Here is a 17,994-nt window from a genome sequence, read left to right as displayed (position 1 = left end):
CGACCCACAGCAAAACTGTATTGATACTGTAGTGACCATTTGTCCCCAAACTTAAATTCAAAATCAAAAAACTCGAAAGTGATCAAAACAAAAGTAAATCCAACTCAAATAGTCACCTGATGCACCGTGGATTCTGGTTTACGCAGCAAAAAAGGGAATCAAAGTCAAAATATGGTTCTTTGGGTTTATTTGTAGTTCAGGCAAAAGGGTTACAGGCCTCTGCTCCTATTCCTGTACCTGTTCTCTGACTAACAAAAGAAACCGATGTGACTGATTGGCTGGTAAAAAACCTTATGACCACCCACGTGCATATTAAGCTACCTAAGACCCACCTATTTATACCGTGAAATACCCACATCCCAACCTGAAATTAATTAACTAATTATGTGAATTCCTAATCAAAGAAATTATAAACAACAAAACAAAAATTCTAATGATAAATCAACTGGAAAAAACAAACAAATAAAAATAAAACAATTTAAATTCTAAGATTTAACCAAAAAATGGGAAAATAGCTCCTACACTCCAGCCCCTAATTGTGCATTAAATCACAATTACATCAATCACTAAAGGAGCTATTCTAACAACAACCTCAATAATAATCTATATTAATGCAAAGACATTAAATAATTCTTCTGATTCTTAAATTTTTTTTTTCCCAATGATGAACCTGCAAGAGAAGCAAGAAAGAAAAGGATGGAAGGAATAGAAGTGTCTTTAGTCTGCAGATGCCTCCAGAAGCAGACAGAGCTTTGTCACTGGCCTCTCCAACACACTGGTTTTGATCTGAAGTTGTACTGAACGAACCAGGCCTTGTGTATCAGCTTTGACTGCCAGGACTCCCCTCATCTGCCAACATCCTCTGGGTGCAGTAGCATCTGCAATTAAGACAATGTCTCCAAAAGATACGTTTCTTCTCTGTCTCATCCACTTTTGTCTTTCTTGCATTAAAGGCAGATATTCAGAGATCCACCTTTTCCAAAAGAGTTCAGCCATATACTGTGCTTGCTTCCATCTGCGTCTGAGGTACAGATCTTGTTTTTGAAACAGTCCAGGTGGCATAACAGGTTTGCTCTTTAACATCAGGATGTGATTTGGTGTGAGGGCTTCTAAATCATTTGGATCATCAGAGACCAAAGTGATGGGCCTATCATTCAAAATGGCTTCAGCCTCACAAAAAAAAAAACGTTCTCTTTTAGCTCTCTATTGGCTCCCACAAAATTCGTGCCATTATCTGATCTGATGGAAGAAACTGGACCACGTCTGCAGATGAATCTTCTAATTCTAATTGCATTAATGCAGGAATCAGTGTCGAGGGTATAAGCCACTTCCAAATGAATAGCACGACTAGTTGGGCAAGTAAATACTACTCCATAACGTTTAAGAAGACTTCTGCCTTTCTTCACATCAATGGGGCCAAAATAATCAACACCAACATCTGTGAATGGAGCTTTGTCTGGCAATACCCTTTCCTGTGGCAGGTCAGCCATTTTCTGTTCCAGAAGCTTACCTCCATTTCTTCTGCAGGTGACGCAGTCAGACGAGATTTTTCTGGCAGCAGAGTTTGCATTAATTATCCAGTGTCTCTGACGCAGTCTGGACAACATGTGGTTTCTTCCTGCATGACCAAGCAGATCGTGAATGTAACGCAGAATTAATGTTGCCACATGCATGTCTTTACACAGGATGACCGGATGCTTAATTTCAGAAGACATAGCAGCTCTTTTGAGACGTCCACCCACTCTGAGAACTCCTTGATCAACCACTGGATCGAGTCTATACAGTTGGCTGTCTTTAGAGACGGTCTTGTTGGCTCTGAGTGAGTTGATCTCTGGTCCAAACCTGTGATGTTGTTCAAAGAGAATAATGGAATGCTCTGCTGTAGCCAGATCTTCACATGTCAAACATTGGATTTTCAGCATAACTTTAAACTGCTGCATCTTTTGTGACAACTTTTGCTTTTTAGTGTCTACATCTTCTGTAGACTGATGCATCATGGCAGAAAACTCTTTTCTTTGATAGCTGAAGGAGGAGCTTTCTGAGCTTTAAAACCCAAGCTACAGATGTTTTTAGCTTTGACCAAGATGAAAAGTAGGAGATGAAATAACTGGTAGGGTCTTTAGCCTCCTCAATAACAGTATTAACGATCACATCCTTTTTAATTTCAGGATCATCAGGAGGAAGCGAGTCACACTTTACCTCCAGCTTAGGCCATTTATTTTCAGACTCTAGCAGAAACTCGGGACCATTTATCCATTTGCTGTGCTTCAAGAAGTCCTCTGCTTTCATCCCTCTTGATGCTTCATCTGCTGGATTATCTTTAGAACTTACATATCTCCACTGGTCAGCTTGTGTTGTTTCTCTGATGATGGACACTCTGTTTGCAACAAAGGTATGAAACCTCTTTGTTTCGCTGCTTTTGTTAAACTTTCTTTTCAAACACTGAAGACGTTGTTCTGCAATACAACGGTTCATAGGCAAGATGGAATTTTCAGATTTAAAAGGCAAATCAATATAATGTCCATTTTTTAATTGTGGTGAATTATTCATGATATTCATAAACTTGACATCCTCTTTGGACATTTCAATCTGCTCTTTGGATGTTGTTTCATTGAAATCATGATTGTATTGTTCAGTCAACATTGTTTCCAGATGTCTAACAGAAATCCTGTTTGCAGTGAAAGGATGGCAGCCTGTTTTGTTCCTTCCACTCCGGAGTGGACCATTGATGACCCATCCAACTCGGGTCGAAACTGCATATGGGCCTTCGTCCTGACTGTTGATCAGCTCCCATGGCTCCGTTACTTTAGGTGCATCTGTGCCAATGAGCAGATCCACATCAGCATCCATGTTGTGGAGCTTGATGCTTTGGAGATACGGCCACTTATCGATCTCCTCCTGTTGTGGAACATTTTGCTTTGAAACAGGCATTAGTTTCTGTGTCATGACATCTGGAAGGTCAATGAAATCATTTTTATCAAGTGCTGCTACTTGGAGTCCAGAGATGATGTTTGTACTCACAATGTCTATGTCCCATCGTTTGCAGCTGGATACTTGTTCTTCTACCTTTCAGTTGCAGCTTCCGGGCCAAACTTTCAGTGCAGAATGTTCCTGTGCTGCCCGGGTCCAAAAATGCATACGTCTGCACAGTGGTGTTGGTTTTTGGACTCCTTACTTGAACTGCAACGATAGAAAGGTTTGAGTTATCTTCATCACAGACCCTGACATGACCGCAGGTCTGAGTCATTGTGGAGGTGGTACTCTGAGGATTCTGTGGATGTCTGGAGAAAACTCCTGTGCTCTCCTCGTTGATGTGCAGGACACTGGGATGCTGCTGGTGACAAACAGAACAGACCAAACGACCTCTGCATTCTCTGCTTATGTGTCCCACCTTTAAGCAGCCAAAACACATTCCTTTTTCTTTAATAAAGTTTACCTTTTCTCTATGTGGCTTGTCTTTAAACTTAAAGCACTTGTCAACAGTGTGATTACTTTGGAGACAATACAGACAGCTGAGGCTTGAGGACTTGCCCTCATCTCCAGATGGACATTCATTCTTCACTGCAATGACATTTGTAGCAAAGCTACTCCCCCTTTTCTGTTTGGTAAAGCTGCTGGTTCTGGAGTTGAGCTGTTGATGGTCCATGATGTTACCAAACAGTGGATCAGATACAACTTTAACTTGCTTTTCAATAAAAACAACAAGATCAGTGAATAATGCCCTCTGACCCCTGCTTTCCTGCAGGTCACAGGCTACATTTCTCCAGCTTTCCCTCATTTTATAGGGAAGCTTTAGTATTATGCTCCTCATATTAGATGGCAAGTCCAGTTCCTTCATATGAATAATGTGTTCTGTTAAGTTTGAGCATCCCTTAAGAAACAGAGAGAATGCTTGCAGTGATTCAATGTCCTCATTTTTAATAGCTGGCCAGTTGTTAATTTTATCCATATAGGCATGTGCAATTTTATATTCGTTTCCAAAATGTTCAGAAAGAAGACTTTTAGCTTTAAAGTAGCCCAGGTCTGATGGTAAATGCTGGCAACTATGCACAAGGTCTCTAGGCTGCCCCCTGGTGTACTGTTCTAGAAAGTGCAAACAGTCATTCATGTTGGACGTTTTAGCCTCTACGCCATTTTCAAACGCTCTTATAAATGATTTATATTGAAGAGGATCACCATCGAAAACGGGAATGTTTCTTGGTGGCAAAACAGAGCTTTGGTTTTGCTCAACCAACATGGCAGTGATGTCATTCTGCCGCTGCATGATGTCAGTAATACTGGCTTGTTGACCCGTTTGTTGACCTGGTTGCTGCTGCCTGCTTGTGTTCGGATTTTGATGAACAGTTAATTGATCACAGAGACTGTGTGGCTTATGAACGATTTGAATTGCTGGCTTTTGTCTCAGTCGGACAACTGGTTGCTCAGAGATGATGGAGGAGATTTTAACATCGTCCAGATTTTTCTCTGGAACAAATGCATCGGCCCATGGATTAAGTTTTAGCGCCGAATTGGAGTTGCGCTTTTCAACATAGGAATTCATACCATCAGAACATTTTGAGCCACACTGTGAATTTATTTCGAACACACGAAGCTTTGCATTAGCAGCCGCTAACTCCGTCTCAAGCTCAAGTTGCTCCTTTTCTTGTTTTAGCTTTTCCTCCAGCGCTTCCAGCTGATGTTTCTTCTTGAGCGCAGCAGCCCGCTCCAGCAGCGCTGCTCTCTCGGCCTCTGCTTTAATACGAGCCGATGAAGTGGAGGAAACACGGGACACCTGAGAGCCTGTTCTAGACCTCACAGAGCAAACATTGGAAGCGCTGTCTTCAGGATTTATTACGTCATCATCATTTTTGGCTTGGTCATAATCATCTGCACTTGGTTGGACAAAGGGCTTACCCAGTTCACATAACCAGCCCCTGACAAGATCAGTAAACTCAAGGCAAGTATTCATTTTATTTTGAAAATGTTCATTTTGTTTCATGAGTTCATCAGATGGAAGTGGCAAACTTGTCAAGTTTTTATGCGACACCTCTGCATCCTGAAAACACTGAATAAATGTAGCAAGAGGAGAAGTCACCGAGTCCACTTTATCATTTGACTCCATCAAAATATTCAGATCGTCCATTATTCGTCTTACTTGCTTCAATTTAGCATTTCTTTTATCTTGGCATGTTTTAATATAGGACATCAAGCCTTTCTCAGTCAGTTTAATAGTTCGTTTGGAAGAAACTTCCAAGTCACTCTTGGCCAAATGTGCTTTCGATACGTCAGACATTTTGGCGAAAACACTTTGAACTGCTTGTAGTTTTGTTGTCTTTTACTTTATTTTAAACCCACTGGCGGTGCATAAAGGTGCAGCACTTTAACTCAGTCTTTTATTAATCTTCATGACGACGAACTTGCACTTTAACGTTGATCGCTACCATCAAACTCCTCTCGTTTGGCCGTTTTCCTTTACAGCATTAGCAATCATCGTACATACCGATGTCGTTGAAGAAAGACGTGTGTTGTAGGAGAAACACCTTCATGACTTGTGGGCGTGGCCCTTTCCTCCCGCTGTCGGCGTCCGAAGAACAAAGGAGACGGTTCCTCCAAACTTTACGCAGCCATCAGCAGAATTGAGATCGTTGATTGCAACTCCAAGGTCAGGTTTTTTACTTGATGTAGTGACCATTTGTCCCCAAACTTAAATTCAAAATCAAAAAACTCAAAAAACTCGAAAGTGATCAAAACAAAAGTAAATCCAACTCAAATAGTCACCTGATGCACCGTGGATTCTGGTTTACGCAGCAAAAAAGGGAATCAAAGTCAAAATATGGTTCTTTGGGTTTATTTGTAGTTCAGGCAAAAGGGTTACAGGCCTCTGCTCCTATTCCTGTACCTGTTCTCTGACTAACAAAAGAAACCGATGTGACTGATTGGCTGGTAAAAAACCTTATGACCACCCACGTGCATATTAAGCTACCTAAGACCCACCTATTTATACCGTGAAATACCCACATCCCAACCTGAAATTAATTAACTAATTATGTGAATTCCTAATCAAAGAAATTATAAACAACAAAACAAAAATTCTAATGATAAATCAACTGGAAAAAACAAACAAATAAAAATAAAACAATTTAAATTCTAAGATTTAACCAAAAAATGGGAAAATAGCTCCTACAGATACAGTTTTGCTGTCTCACTGTTCAGTGAGACAGTTGATACTGTCTCACTGAATACTGACACCTGCTGGACATTAAAAATCCCTACAGGCAACGTAGTGATTTGATGATGTAGTCCACATGTGTCAAACTCAAGGCCCACGGGCCACATGTGGCCCATCATGTCATTTTATGTGCTCTCCCTCCCCCCGAGCATTTTATAGGCCCATGATTGACTTGACATAGGTTTTGAGCACGAATTGACTACAAACTACATCTCCCATAATGCATTCCGATTGTTACCAGCCAACATGACGGCTTCTCGCCACTAGAGTGCAACAGTCACCTCAAGCTGATTATTGATTTTCCCAGCAAATAAAACTGAGACATCGACAAGCTAACATCAAAATGTCCAAGAAAAGAAAAATTGATTTACAAGGAAGACTGTGAATAAACGATGGGAAAACGGATACCTGTTTCTACTTGAAGGTGAAAAACCAGTACAGTGATCCCTCGCTATAACGCGGTTCACCTTTCGCGGTCTCGCTGCTTCGCGATTTTTTTGTGCAGTTTTTTTCACAGTGCATTTTGTTCTGCGTCCTGATTGTCTAAACAGTCTCCAGGGTCACAACTACATATTATTCAGATGGATGCCCTCCCCACCCTCATGTGAAGGTGAAGGAGTACACGTCCTACATTTCTCAGGTGGATGTGTACACAACATACGCTCGCTCTTCCCAACAGCCACAACAGCCACAGTCAAAAATGATGCAGCGGTAAAAGCAAGCTTTATTGTGGCTGAAGAAATCGCCCGAACTTCAAAATCTTTTTCGGAGATCTTGCTCAGCTAAATCAGAAACTACAAGTACGTAAACAAGTCATCACACAGATGTCTGACACGATCACAGCTTTCCAGCAAACTCGACCTATGTAAGTGCCAGGTGGAACAAAACAATCTCATCCACTTTCCTGCTTGTCGGATCATCTCGGCCTCAGCTCCCGGTGCTTTTTCATGTGCTCGGTTACCAAACTAACTCAGTTAATAAACGAGTTTGATCGGCGCTTTTCTGACTTTTTCTGACTTTAAATCGCAGCCCATTCTTTCACCGCCAATGTCTGCAGTGCGCCCCACCGCCTTCAGATGGAGTTAATTGAGCTTCAAAGCGCAGTGAGGTTCTGTGATGCTTCAGTTGAGAACTTTTACCGTCTACTGTCTCCTGATTTGATGCCACAGCTTCGACTTCATGCAGTCCGTGTTTTGTCCATGTTTGGAAGCACCTATCTGTGCGAACAGACGTTTTCAATAATGAATTTAAACAAGACCAAGCACAGATTGCGCATTACTGACGAAAGCCTACAAGCCGTTTTGCGGATTGCCACAACACAAGAACTAAAACCAGACATCAACAAACTGACCGGGGCAAAATGGTGCCAGACATCCAGTCAGAAAACATCGGTAAGCACGAACAAACTGAATTAAAATAGAGTGTATGTAAAACCGAGAGTAAGTATACTAGAATATGCATATAATTTATTGATTTTGCTTGTGTTTTGTTTTGTGTTTATTTACAGAACATGACCTGTGAATAAAGATGTTTGTGAGTTGATGTTGGGGTGAAGAGGGATCAGCTTTGCGTTCAAGGACAGGCAACATCACTTAATTGTTTTGTTGTTCTTATGTGAAATACATGTTGGTTGTGCCATAAATAAAAAAAGTTTTGTGGATGAAATTGAGTTTATATCAAAACTTTTTATGTTTGCTTACTGATTTAAGTATTGTAATTTTTAAGTATTGTAATTTTTAAGTATTGTAATTTTTAAACTGAGCAGCAATTTTACATACATGCAAACTCAAAGGTAATATTTAAAACTTGAATACATAAAATCAGTTATTTAACAATATGAGGCGTTGTTTAATTTATTTTTAACATTGTATTTTCATACATTTATGGTGCCCAAGTCTAGTTTTCCAGAGCTACCATCTGCAACTTTAGTTGTGTTCCTTCTCTAACACACCTGGATCATTGACTCATTATAAGCCTCTACAGAACTGAGTTGCTGCTAATGAGGGAAGTCAACCTTTTGTCTGGGGTGTTTTAGCAGGGATGCATCTAAAAGTTGCAGCCTGGAGGACTGAACCTGGTCACTCCTGATTTGTACTGTCAATGCAGCCCATTGAGGGTGGCCAATATGCTGAAGTGGCCCTCGGTGAAATTGAGTTTGACACCCCTGATCTAGTCTATACAATAAGATTTGTCATTGTATTTTATTGTATATTATATATTGTATTATGTCATATCTTCAGTTAAATTTAAAATATATTTGATATTCTTAGGATACAGAATATCAATTTAAGTGAATGTGCTTGGAATGAGAATGCTTATGGATGTTTTTTCTTTTATTTTTTTAATGTTTTCCACAAATTTATTTAAAAAAAAAAAAAACAACAAAAAGAAAAAAAAACAGTTTTTCCAACATTTTGAAATTTTGTCTGTTACACTTTTTGGATATAACTTCTGCTGTAGAAAAAAAATGAATATACAATACATTTATATGAAATAAATCATAGAAAGTAACTGAGTAATTTGTAGAATGGATGCATATCTGAGTTTATCTAGGTGTATCTGGGACTTCATTCTCATGCCTGGCCTCATAATGCCTCAGTATGGAGGAGGTGGATTTATTTAAATAAGACAGTTTAGTTAAACATATGCAACACTTAACCTGCAGAACATAATATGAAAGTAAACTAAGAGTTAATTTCAGCTGAATTTGGATTCAGATCAAGTAGAAACTGAAAAGAACCGGATGAAACAACAACGAAATAAAAACAAATACTTTATTTTCCGATGTCAGATCAAAATGGTCCCACAATGCGGAAACATTTCGATTGCCTTGAGGCTGCTCCATAGTTGACGCTGTAACGTAAAAGATCAAGAATTAATTTGGCAAATGACTTCCTTATAAAAACACAGTTTGGTGCCTCAGTGTCATTTCGAAACAGTTCCTGTATACGCCCACCGACACGGGGTTTGGTCTATGGGCTTGACACATGCGCTGACACATCGGTGTTGCCGGACCCATCACTAGTTGAAGATAAATAAAGTCTACCTTGAGATCCGCACCACTCAGTGCTCAGATCTATAAACAAAATATGAATGAGCAGCCACCCAGTGGCGGAAATAAAACTCCTTGATAAAGGAAAACTAAACTAGAGGGCTGAAAACAAATAATTAACAGTCTTTTGTACAGGAACCTAAATAAAAAGTACATACCCCTGTTAATTTTCAGTATTCAGCCACGCCCTTAACACCTCCCCACTCTAGCAGACTGACTACTGACCAGCTCTCCGTCTCACGGGTCCGAAAAGACTCCAATTCTCGGGTATTACCGCAGATAAGAATTTAGAGAACTTTTATTTAAGCTGGGAGCGGAGATGATTCGTCCAAGTTCTAACTACCTTCATCCAGACGTTATGCCCCGCTTCAGTTCATAACCCAGACATCGGAGTAGCCCCGCCGATGTCCGAACTCATGAACCACACCTGTTCACGGTAGCTCATCTCCTAATTATTAACGTGCACTTGGTAACCGACTTGGATAATTTTAGCGACTAGGAATAAGTCCCAGGGACATTATTTATCTGAACTAAAGAACGTACGAAGCCACCATAAGTTACTAGGACCATAAACATTGATTGTACAACGATCAGAGAAATTAAATCTAGATGACTCAATTAATTTAACTGTCCACAACTTCAAATTAGACTTTAGTATTTTATTAGCAAGCTTTAGCAAGGGAAAAGGACATACAGCATTTTAATAAAAAATATAAGAAATTAAAACTTTTAAGAATCATCAGAAATTACTCCTACTTCTAACCCTACGCTGTGTCTTAATCTAAATAGAGGCTTTGGGGGGAGGCAGAAATACTCAAACCCAGATGCAGAGACGATCTTGGCAGCAGAAACTTTAACATCCATGGATGGAGTCCTGTCGTTGTCTTGGCAGAATCCTTTTAGAATAAATCCAAAGTTGAACTGGTGTGAATCCTCAACGAACTCAGTTCTTTATCCAAAAAGGATCTTGGTATATTCCCCATGTCCACTGCAGCATCGATGAAATCCTTTGGGTTGAGCGTGAGGCCACAGTCGAATCAGAGTCCCGGGTTGTGGGTAAACGGATCTTGTCCCTTTCACTGGCAGCGAGCAGTCATCCCGGGAGGTCATCACGCAGCCCTCCGTTGATTCTGCATCTCCATCTGCTCGACTCGAACGCTGCGGAACAAAGAACCTCGATCCTCCTGTGTTGTATCTTTTTATACCTTCTGCATCCATTCATTTCCCTTATCTTTGCTTTTTCCATCTCCTACGTGTCACTGACCCACGGCCCACACAACTTTCCTCACGTCAACTTTTTCCTTGGTTAACAAAAACCTTTAGTTAACCCTCTTTCTTTCCGAGTTGCACTCTCAGTTCTTCTTCTTCCATCTGCACCTGTTTCCTATGTGCATCTTACACAGTTTCACTTCCTGTTACTTCCCATACTGACTGCTTGGACAGATGATCTCATATCCATCACCATCTTGGAGACATGATGTCTGTTCTGATGACCTAATGTCTTGGTCACCTCTGCTCCCCTTTCGGTTCCTCTTTTCCCCTGACCCTTCACCTACCATCTACCTCCAACACAACATCAGTGACCTTTAGTTACAGTTACACATTTTATACCATTTCAAGTTCAATGTCAAAATCACATTTATAACCTTTTAGTTTCTCTGATTTAGCATTCATTTATCATTTTATAATAACCATTACTTATTAGTTACTCTTATTATAATCATGATGTGAGTTATTACAGACATTTCTGAAAATAAACCAAGAATAATCCATTATTCTAATTATTTGACACCATGTTAAAGTTACTTGTTTCACCTGTAAGTACTTCCATAAGTTTAAGAGTAAGTGCAAATATTCTTATAATCAAACCAACATTAACCACTGCTTAAACCAATATTAATTATTGGTTTAATCATAAGTTATCATTATTAATTTAAGTATTTTACTCTGGGTTTTATCCAATTACTCAAAATGTTTAGATTTTATTCTTTAAACCTTTAATGCTCCGAAATGAGCACTCTGAACTATTTTTAATCACTGCAGGCTGGAAACTTCCTCTTTCTCCAGGAAACCTGCTTTTCCTGTCATATGACTCTCTATCTGCCTGATTATGATTTTTTATGATTAAATAGAAAAAAGTAGAATTAAAGCAAAGTTTGCAGGACACAATAACAACACACACAACCAGATTAATTTTATTACCGTCTGACTCTACTGTTGGGTCTTGATGTCACCTGTGTAATCAGTTTTAAAGATAACTTTATTCATTCTTATTATTAAACTAAATCTCCAGCATGGGGAAGTGGGATGATCTCGACTTTTCTCGACACCCCCTCCTCGAGGTCAGACCTTTCACATGCTGGGAACCCAATACCCTCCTACAGGTCTGCGTCCTCATTCTCTGGAAAGAGAAGATGGTCCTCTGGGATGTGAAGATGCAGATCCTCTGTCCTCACCAAGGCCACAGCAGCTTGGGATGTGAAGATGCAGATCCTCAGTCGTCACCAAGGACTCAGCAGCTTGTGATGTGAAGATGCAGATCCTCAGTCGCCACAAAGGACTCAGCAGCTTGTGATGTGAAGATGCAGATCCTCAGTCGCCACAAAGGACTCAGCAGCTTGTGATGATGCAGATTCTCAAAACTCCACTGCTCTTTGACACCCCCTCCTTGGAGTTTTGATGTCTTCCAGGAAGTGACGAATGTCGAAGAGAACCCAGGTCGCTCCGATCCTCAGCTGGATGAACTGTCGGTTCTTCAGGATGTGGAAGATTCCTTAGGAACATGTTGATGGGCCAATGGGCTGAGGCAGAAACCTCCAAAAAAAAAAAAAAAAAAATCTGGAAGTTCAGCATAACAAAGCAAAAAGCATAAGCAGCATGATGCTTTATCCACAGTCGTAATCCTTTTCCGTCGCTGGAGGTCGTCAAGGGGTACTGGAGTTGTCGGAGGCATCAGAAGTTGTCCAGGTCCTGGGAGGAAACTGTTGATCCTTCCCCTTCCAGGTGTTCAATGCTTTGTTGCAGGATTGATCTTGATGGTTGTCTATGATGCCACTCCTTCCTCACGACTTCAGTCCCTTTTCCAGTTTAATCCATCCGTTTGTGACAGGAGTTCTTCTTTAGCGCTGTTCAATTTCCTCAGGGCTCTTCCTGTCCACAACCCCGAGGGTGTTCTTCTGATCACAACCACCCCTTTTATCGTGGCCAGTTCGACGTAGGGTGGAATGTTACATGGTCCGCTGGCCATCACCGGCTTCTGGTTACTTTAGTTAGGAACTGGCTTCAATTGCTCAACTCCTTGGATCCCCAGAGCACTGCACACTTGCTCCAGCATGCCGACAACACTGCTGCCGTTCGCTCTCCTGGCCGCTTTCATGATGACAAATCCCGACATAGAATCCACAATCACTAGGAGGTATCTCTCACCTTTCCTCCCCTTCACCCCCATGGGGCCAGCCACATCCATGCAGATTGAGCCCCAGGGGACGGTGCTCTTGATGGTCAACCCCTCCATACGCTGCCCTCGGCGGCCTGCGTTGTATTGACCACACACCTCGCAGCCCCTCAGCACGCGTTGGACCTCTCTCACCGGGATCCACAAGTTTTGTTCCACCAGTTCCTCACGTGTAGGTCGCACGCCTGCGTGTCCTAAGGCCTCATGCACGCTTCGCACGACCTCCTCCACGTGTTCTTCTGGGACCTCCCGTCCTCTGGGAGTTCTGTCCCACTTCTCGATTCCGACAAACACAACCTTTCTTGATCTTCTTTTCTTGCTTACTTCCACTGGATGCCGAACCACCACAAGACAGGTCCCATAGTTGTAGCGGGTGCAGTTGTAGTGGTCTTTCATCTGCAGCATTGTCTTCAGGTGTTCTTTCAGTTGTTCTTGATTGGTGCCATAATAGTACTGATGAAACATCCTTTGGTTCACTTGAGTCCATGTCTCGAATCCCTCTCTACACAGCATCACTCTCACTGGGGCTGACTGGAGCAGGGATTTAGACAGGGATTGTTCTCCTTCTTTTCTCTGGCTTTGCCCTCCTGGGCCTTGATCATCACTTCCTCGTGGGATGGCTTCCATCTGCTGGACGTACGAATGCGCGTCGTCCTCCTCATTCTCCATGTTGTCTTTGTCCTCGAGTTGCCTGACCCCAAAGCCTCTCTAGGGCCCTTGGAGCAGGGATGGGTTCAAGCTACTTTGGCTACTAGCTGCACTGTTTGGACGTGGTCACTGTCCACAGTGAGCCCCCCTCACCCACACGCCGTGTAGTTACTGCGAGGGTGGTGACTGAGGCCTTTCAGTCACCCACAACTCCACTCCTGTAGAGCTGCTTCTCTAAGTAGGTTGCAATTTGTTAATTTTCAGTATTCAGCCACGCCCTGAACTCCTCCCAACTTTAGCAGACTGACTACTGACCAGCTCTCCGTCTCACGGGTCCGAAAAGACTCTAATTCACGGGTATTACCGCAGATAAGAATTTAGAGAACTTTTATTTAAGCTGGCAGCGGAGATGATTCGTCCAAGTTCTAACTACCTTCATCCAGACGTTATGCCCCGCTTCAGTTCATAACCCAGACATCGGAGTAGCCCCGCCGATGTCCGAACTCATGAACCACACCTGTTCACGGTAGCTCATCTCCTAATTATTAACGTGCACTTGGTAACCGACTTGGATAATTTTAGCGACTAGGAATAAGTCCCAGGGACATTATTTATCTGAACTAAAGAACGTACGAAGCCACCATAAGTTACTAGGACCATAAACATTGATTGTACAACGATCAGAGAAATTAAATCTAGATGACTCAATTAATTTAACTGTCCACAACTTCAAATTAGACTTTAGTATTTTATTAGCAAGCTTTAGCAAGGGAAAAGGACATACAGCATTTTAATAAAAAATATAAGAAATTAAAACTTTTAAGAATCATCAGAAATTACTCCTACTTCTAACCCTACGCTGTGTCTTAATCTAAATAGAGGCTTTGGGGGGAGGCAGAAATACTCAAACCCAGATGCAGAGACGATCTTGGCAGCAGAAACTTTAACATCCATGGATGGAGTCCTGTCGTTGTCTTGGCAGAATCCTTTTAGAATAAATCCAAAGTTGAACTGGTGTGAATCCTCAACGAACTCAGTTCTTTATCCAAAAAGGATCTTGGTATATTCCCCATGTCCACTGCAGCATCGATGAAATCCTTTGGGTTGAGCGTGAGGCCACAGTCGAATCAGAGTCCCGGGTTGTGGGTAAACGGATCTTGTCCCTTTCACTGGCAGCGAGCAGTCATCCCGGGAGGTCATCACGCAGCCCTCCGTTGATTCTGCATCTCCATCTGCTCGACTCGAACGCTGCGGAACAAAGAACCTCGATCCTCCTGTGTTGTATCTTTTTATACCTTCTGCATCCATTCATTTCCCTTATCTTTGCTTTTTCCATCTCCTACGTGTCACTGACCCACGGCCCACACAACTTTCCTCACGTCAACTTTTTCCTTGGTTAACAAAAACCTTTAGTTAACCCTCTTTCTTTCCGAGTTGCACTCTCAGTTCTTCTTCTTCCATCTGCACCTGTTTCCTATGTGCATCTTACACAGTTTCACTTCCTGTTACTTCCCATACTGACTGCTTGGACAGATGATCTCATATCCATCACCATCTTGGAGACATGATGTCTGTTCTGATGACCTAATGTCTTGGTCACCTCTGCTCCCCTTTCGGTTCCTCTTTTCCCCTGACCCTTCACCTACCATCTACCTCCAACACAACATCAGTGACCTTTAGTTACAGTTACACATTTTATACCATTTCAAGTTCAATGTCAAAATCACATTTATAACCTTTTAGTTTCTCTGATTTAGCATTCATTTATCATTTTATAATAACCATTACTTATTAGTTACTCTTATTATAATCATGATGTGAGTTATTACAGACATTTCTGAAAATAAACCAAGAATAATCCATTATTCTAATTATTTGACACCATGTTAAAGTTACTTGTTTCACCTGTAAGTACTTCCATAAGTTTAAGAGTAAGTGCAAATATTCTTATAATCAAACCAACATTAACCACTGCTTAAACCAATATTAATTATTGGTTTAATCATAAGTTATCATTATTAATTTAAGTATTTTACTCTGGGTTTTATCCAATTACTCAAAATGTTTAGATTTTATTCTTTAAACCTTTAATGCTCCGAAATGAGCACTCTGAACTATTTTTAATCACTGCAGGCTGGAAACTTCCTCTTTCTCCAGGAAACCTGCTTTTCCTGTCATATGACTCTCTATCTGCCTGATTATGATTTTTTATGATTAAATAGAAAAAAGTAGAATTAAAGCAAAGTTTGCAGGACACAATAACAACACACACAACCAGATTAATTTTATTACCGTCTGACTCTACTGTTGGGTCTTGATGTCACCTGTGTAATCAGTTTTAAAGATAACTTTATTCATTCTTATTATTAAACTAAATCTCCAGCATGGGGAAGTGGGATGATCTCGACTTTTCTCGACACCCCCTCCTCGAGGTCAGACCTTTCACATGCTGGGAACCCAATACCCTCCTACAGGTCTGCGTCCTCATTCTCTGGAAAGAGAAGATGGTCCTCTGGGATGTGAAGATGCAGATCCTCTGTCCTCACCAAGGCCACAGCAGCTTGGGATGTGAAGATGCAGATCCTCAGTCGTCACCAAGGACTCAGCAGCTTGTGATGTGAAGATGCAGATCCTCAGTCGCCACAAAGGACTCAGCAGCTTGTGATGTGAAGATGCAGATCCTCAGTCGCCACAAAGGACTCAGCAGCTTGTGATGATGCAGATTCTCAAAACTCCACTGCTCTTTGACACCCCCTCCTTGGAGTTTTGATGTCTTCCAGGAAGTGACGAATGTCGAAGAGAACCCAGGTCGCTCCGATCCTCAGCTGGATGAACTGTCGGTTCTTCAGGATGTGGAAGATTCCTTAGGAACATGTTGATGGGCCAATGGGCTGAGGCAGAAACCTCCAAAAAAAAAAAAAAAATCTGGAAGTTCAGCATAACAAAGCAAAAAGCATAAGCAGCATGATGCTTTATCCACAGTCGTAATCCTTTTCCGTCGCTGGAGGTCGTCAAGGGGTACTGGAGTTGTCGGAGGCATCAGAAGTTGTCCAGGTCCTGGGAGGAAACTGTTGATCCTTCCCCTTCCAGGTGTTCAATGCTTTGTTGCAGGATTGATCTTGATGGTTGTCTATGATGCCACTCCTTCCTCACGACTTCAGTCCCTTTTCCAGTTTAATCCATCCGTTTGTGACAGGAGTTCTTCTTTAGCGCTGTTCAATTTCCTCAGGGCTCTTCCTGTCCACAACCCCGAGGGTGTTCTTCTGATCACAACCACCCCTTTTATCGTGGCCAGTTCGACGTAGGGTGGAATGTTACATGGTCCGCTGGCCATCACCGGCTTCTGGTTACTTTAGTTAGGAACTGGCTTCAATTGCTCAACTCCTTGGATCCCCAGAGCACTGCACACTTGCTCCAGCATGCCGACAACACTGCTGCCGTTCGCTCTCCTGGCCGCTTTCATGATGACGAATCCCGACATAGAATCCACAATCACTAGGAGGTATCTCTCACCTTTCCTCCCCTTCACCCCCATGGGGCCAGCCACATCCATGCAGATTGAGCCCCAGGGGACGGTGCTCTTGATGGTCAACCCCTCCATACGCTGCCCTCGGCGGCCTGCGTTGTATTGACCACACACCTCGCAGCCCCTCAGCACGCGTTGGACCTCTCTCACCGGGATCCACAAGTTTTGTTCCACCAGTTCCTCACGTGTAGGTCGCACGCCTGCGTGTCCTAAGGCCTCATGCACGCTTCGCACGACCTCCTCCACGTGTTCTTCTGGGACCTCCCGTCCTCTGGGAGTTCTGTCCCACTTCTCGATTCCGACAAACACAACCTTTCTTGATCTTCTTTTCTTGCTTACTTCCACTGGATGCCGAACCACCACAAGACAGGTCCCATAGTTGTAGCGGGTGCAGTTGTAGTGGTCTTTCATCTGCAGCATTGTCTTCAGGTGTTCTTTCAGTTGTTCTTGATTGGTGCCATAATAGTACTGATGAAACATCCTTTGGTTCACTTGAGTCCATGTCTCGAATCCCTCTCTACACAGCATCACTCTCACTGGGGCTGACTGGAGCAGGGATTTAGACAGGGATTGTTCTCCTTCTTTTCTCTGGCTTTGCCCTCCTGGGCCTTGATCATCACTTCCTCGTGGGATGGCTTCCATCTGCTGGACGTACGAATGCGCGTCGTCCTCCTCATTCTCCATGTTGTCTTTGTCCTCGAGTTGCCTGACCCCAAAGCCTCTCTAGGGCCCTTGGAGCAGGGATGGGTTCAAGCTACTTTGGCTACTAGCTGCACTGTTTGGACGTGGTCACTGTCCACAGTGAGCCCCCCTCACCCACACGCCGTGTAGTTACTGCGAGGGTGGTGACTGAGGCCTTTCAGTCACCCACAACTCCACTCCTGTAGAGCTGCTTCTCTAAGTAGGTTGCAATTTGTTAATTTTCAGTATTCAGCCACGCCCTGAACTCCTCCCAACTTTAGCAGACTGACTACTGACCAGCTCTCCGTCTCACGGGTCCGAAAAGACTCTAATTCACGGGTATTACCGCAGATAAGAATTTAGAGAACTTTTATTTAAGCTGGCAGCGGAGATGATTCGTCCAAGTTCTAACTACCTTCATCCAG

General features: G+C 42.4%; 1 protein-coding gene across 1 annotated transcript; it reads right to left on the bottom strand.

Annotated features, from left to right (window-relative positions):
- Nucleotides 1-2,435: 2,435 nt before the first annotated feature.
- Nucleotides 2,436-5,295, bottom strand: LOC148156639 (uncharacterized). Its single transcript, XM_088009607.1, has 4 exons — nt 4,412-5,295; nt 3,221-3,334; nt 2,743-2,898; nt 2,436-2,456 (listed from the first exon to the last, which is right to left on the bottom strand). The coding sequence occupies exons 1-4, from the start codon at nt 5,270-5,272 to the stop codon at nt 2,436-2,438; spliced, it is 1,152 nt and encodes a 383-aa protein (XP_087865733.1). The 5' UTR covers nt 5,273-5,295.
- Nucleotides 5,296-17,994: the final 12,699 nt, after the last annotated feature.

Source organism: Poecilia mexicana, unplaced genomic scaffold (genome assembly GCF_051168715.1).
Source record: "Poecilia mexicana isolate PSO_F unplaced genomic scaffold, ASM5116871v1 scaffold_10, whole genome shotgun sequence".
Classification (NCBI taxonomy): Eukaryota; Metazoa; Chordata; class Actinopteri; order Cyprinodontiformes; family Poeciliidae; genus Poecilia; species Poecilia mexicana.
The sequence above is the reverse complement of the archived record's forward strand: the minus strand, read 5'-3'. Positions and strand labels throughout refer to the sequence as shown.

What these genes read in the sequence shown, in the direction of transcription:
- LOC148156639 (XM_088009607.1), bottom strand. Translation starts at nt 5,272, where the DNA reads ATGTCTGACGTATCGAAAGCACATTTGGCCAAGAGTGACTTGGAAGTT. An exon ending in TCATCTCTGAGCAACCAGTT is followed by an intron (nt 3,335 to 4,411) that starts GTCCGACTGAGA and finishes GTTTGTCACCAG; the next exon opens with CAGCATCCCAGTGTCCTGCA. An exon ending in CATATGCAGTTTCGACCCGA is followed by an intron (nt 2,457 to 2,742) that starts GTTGGATGGGTC and finishes GTTGTATTGCAG; the next exon opens with AACAACGTCTTCAGTGTTTG.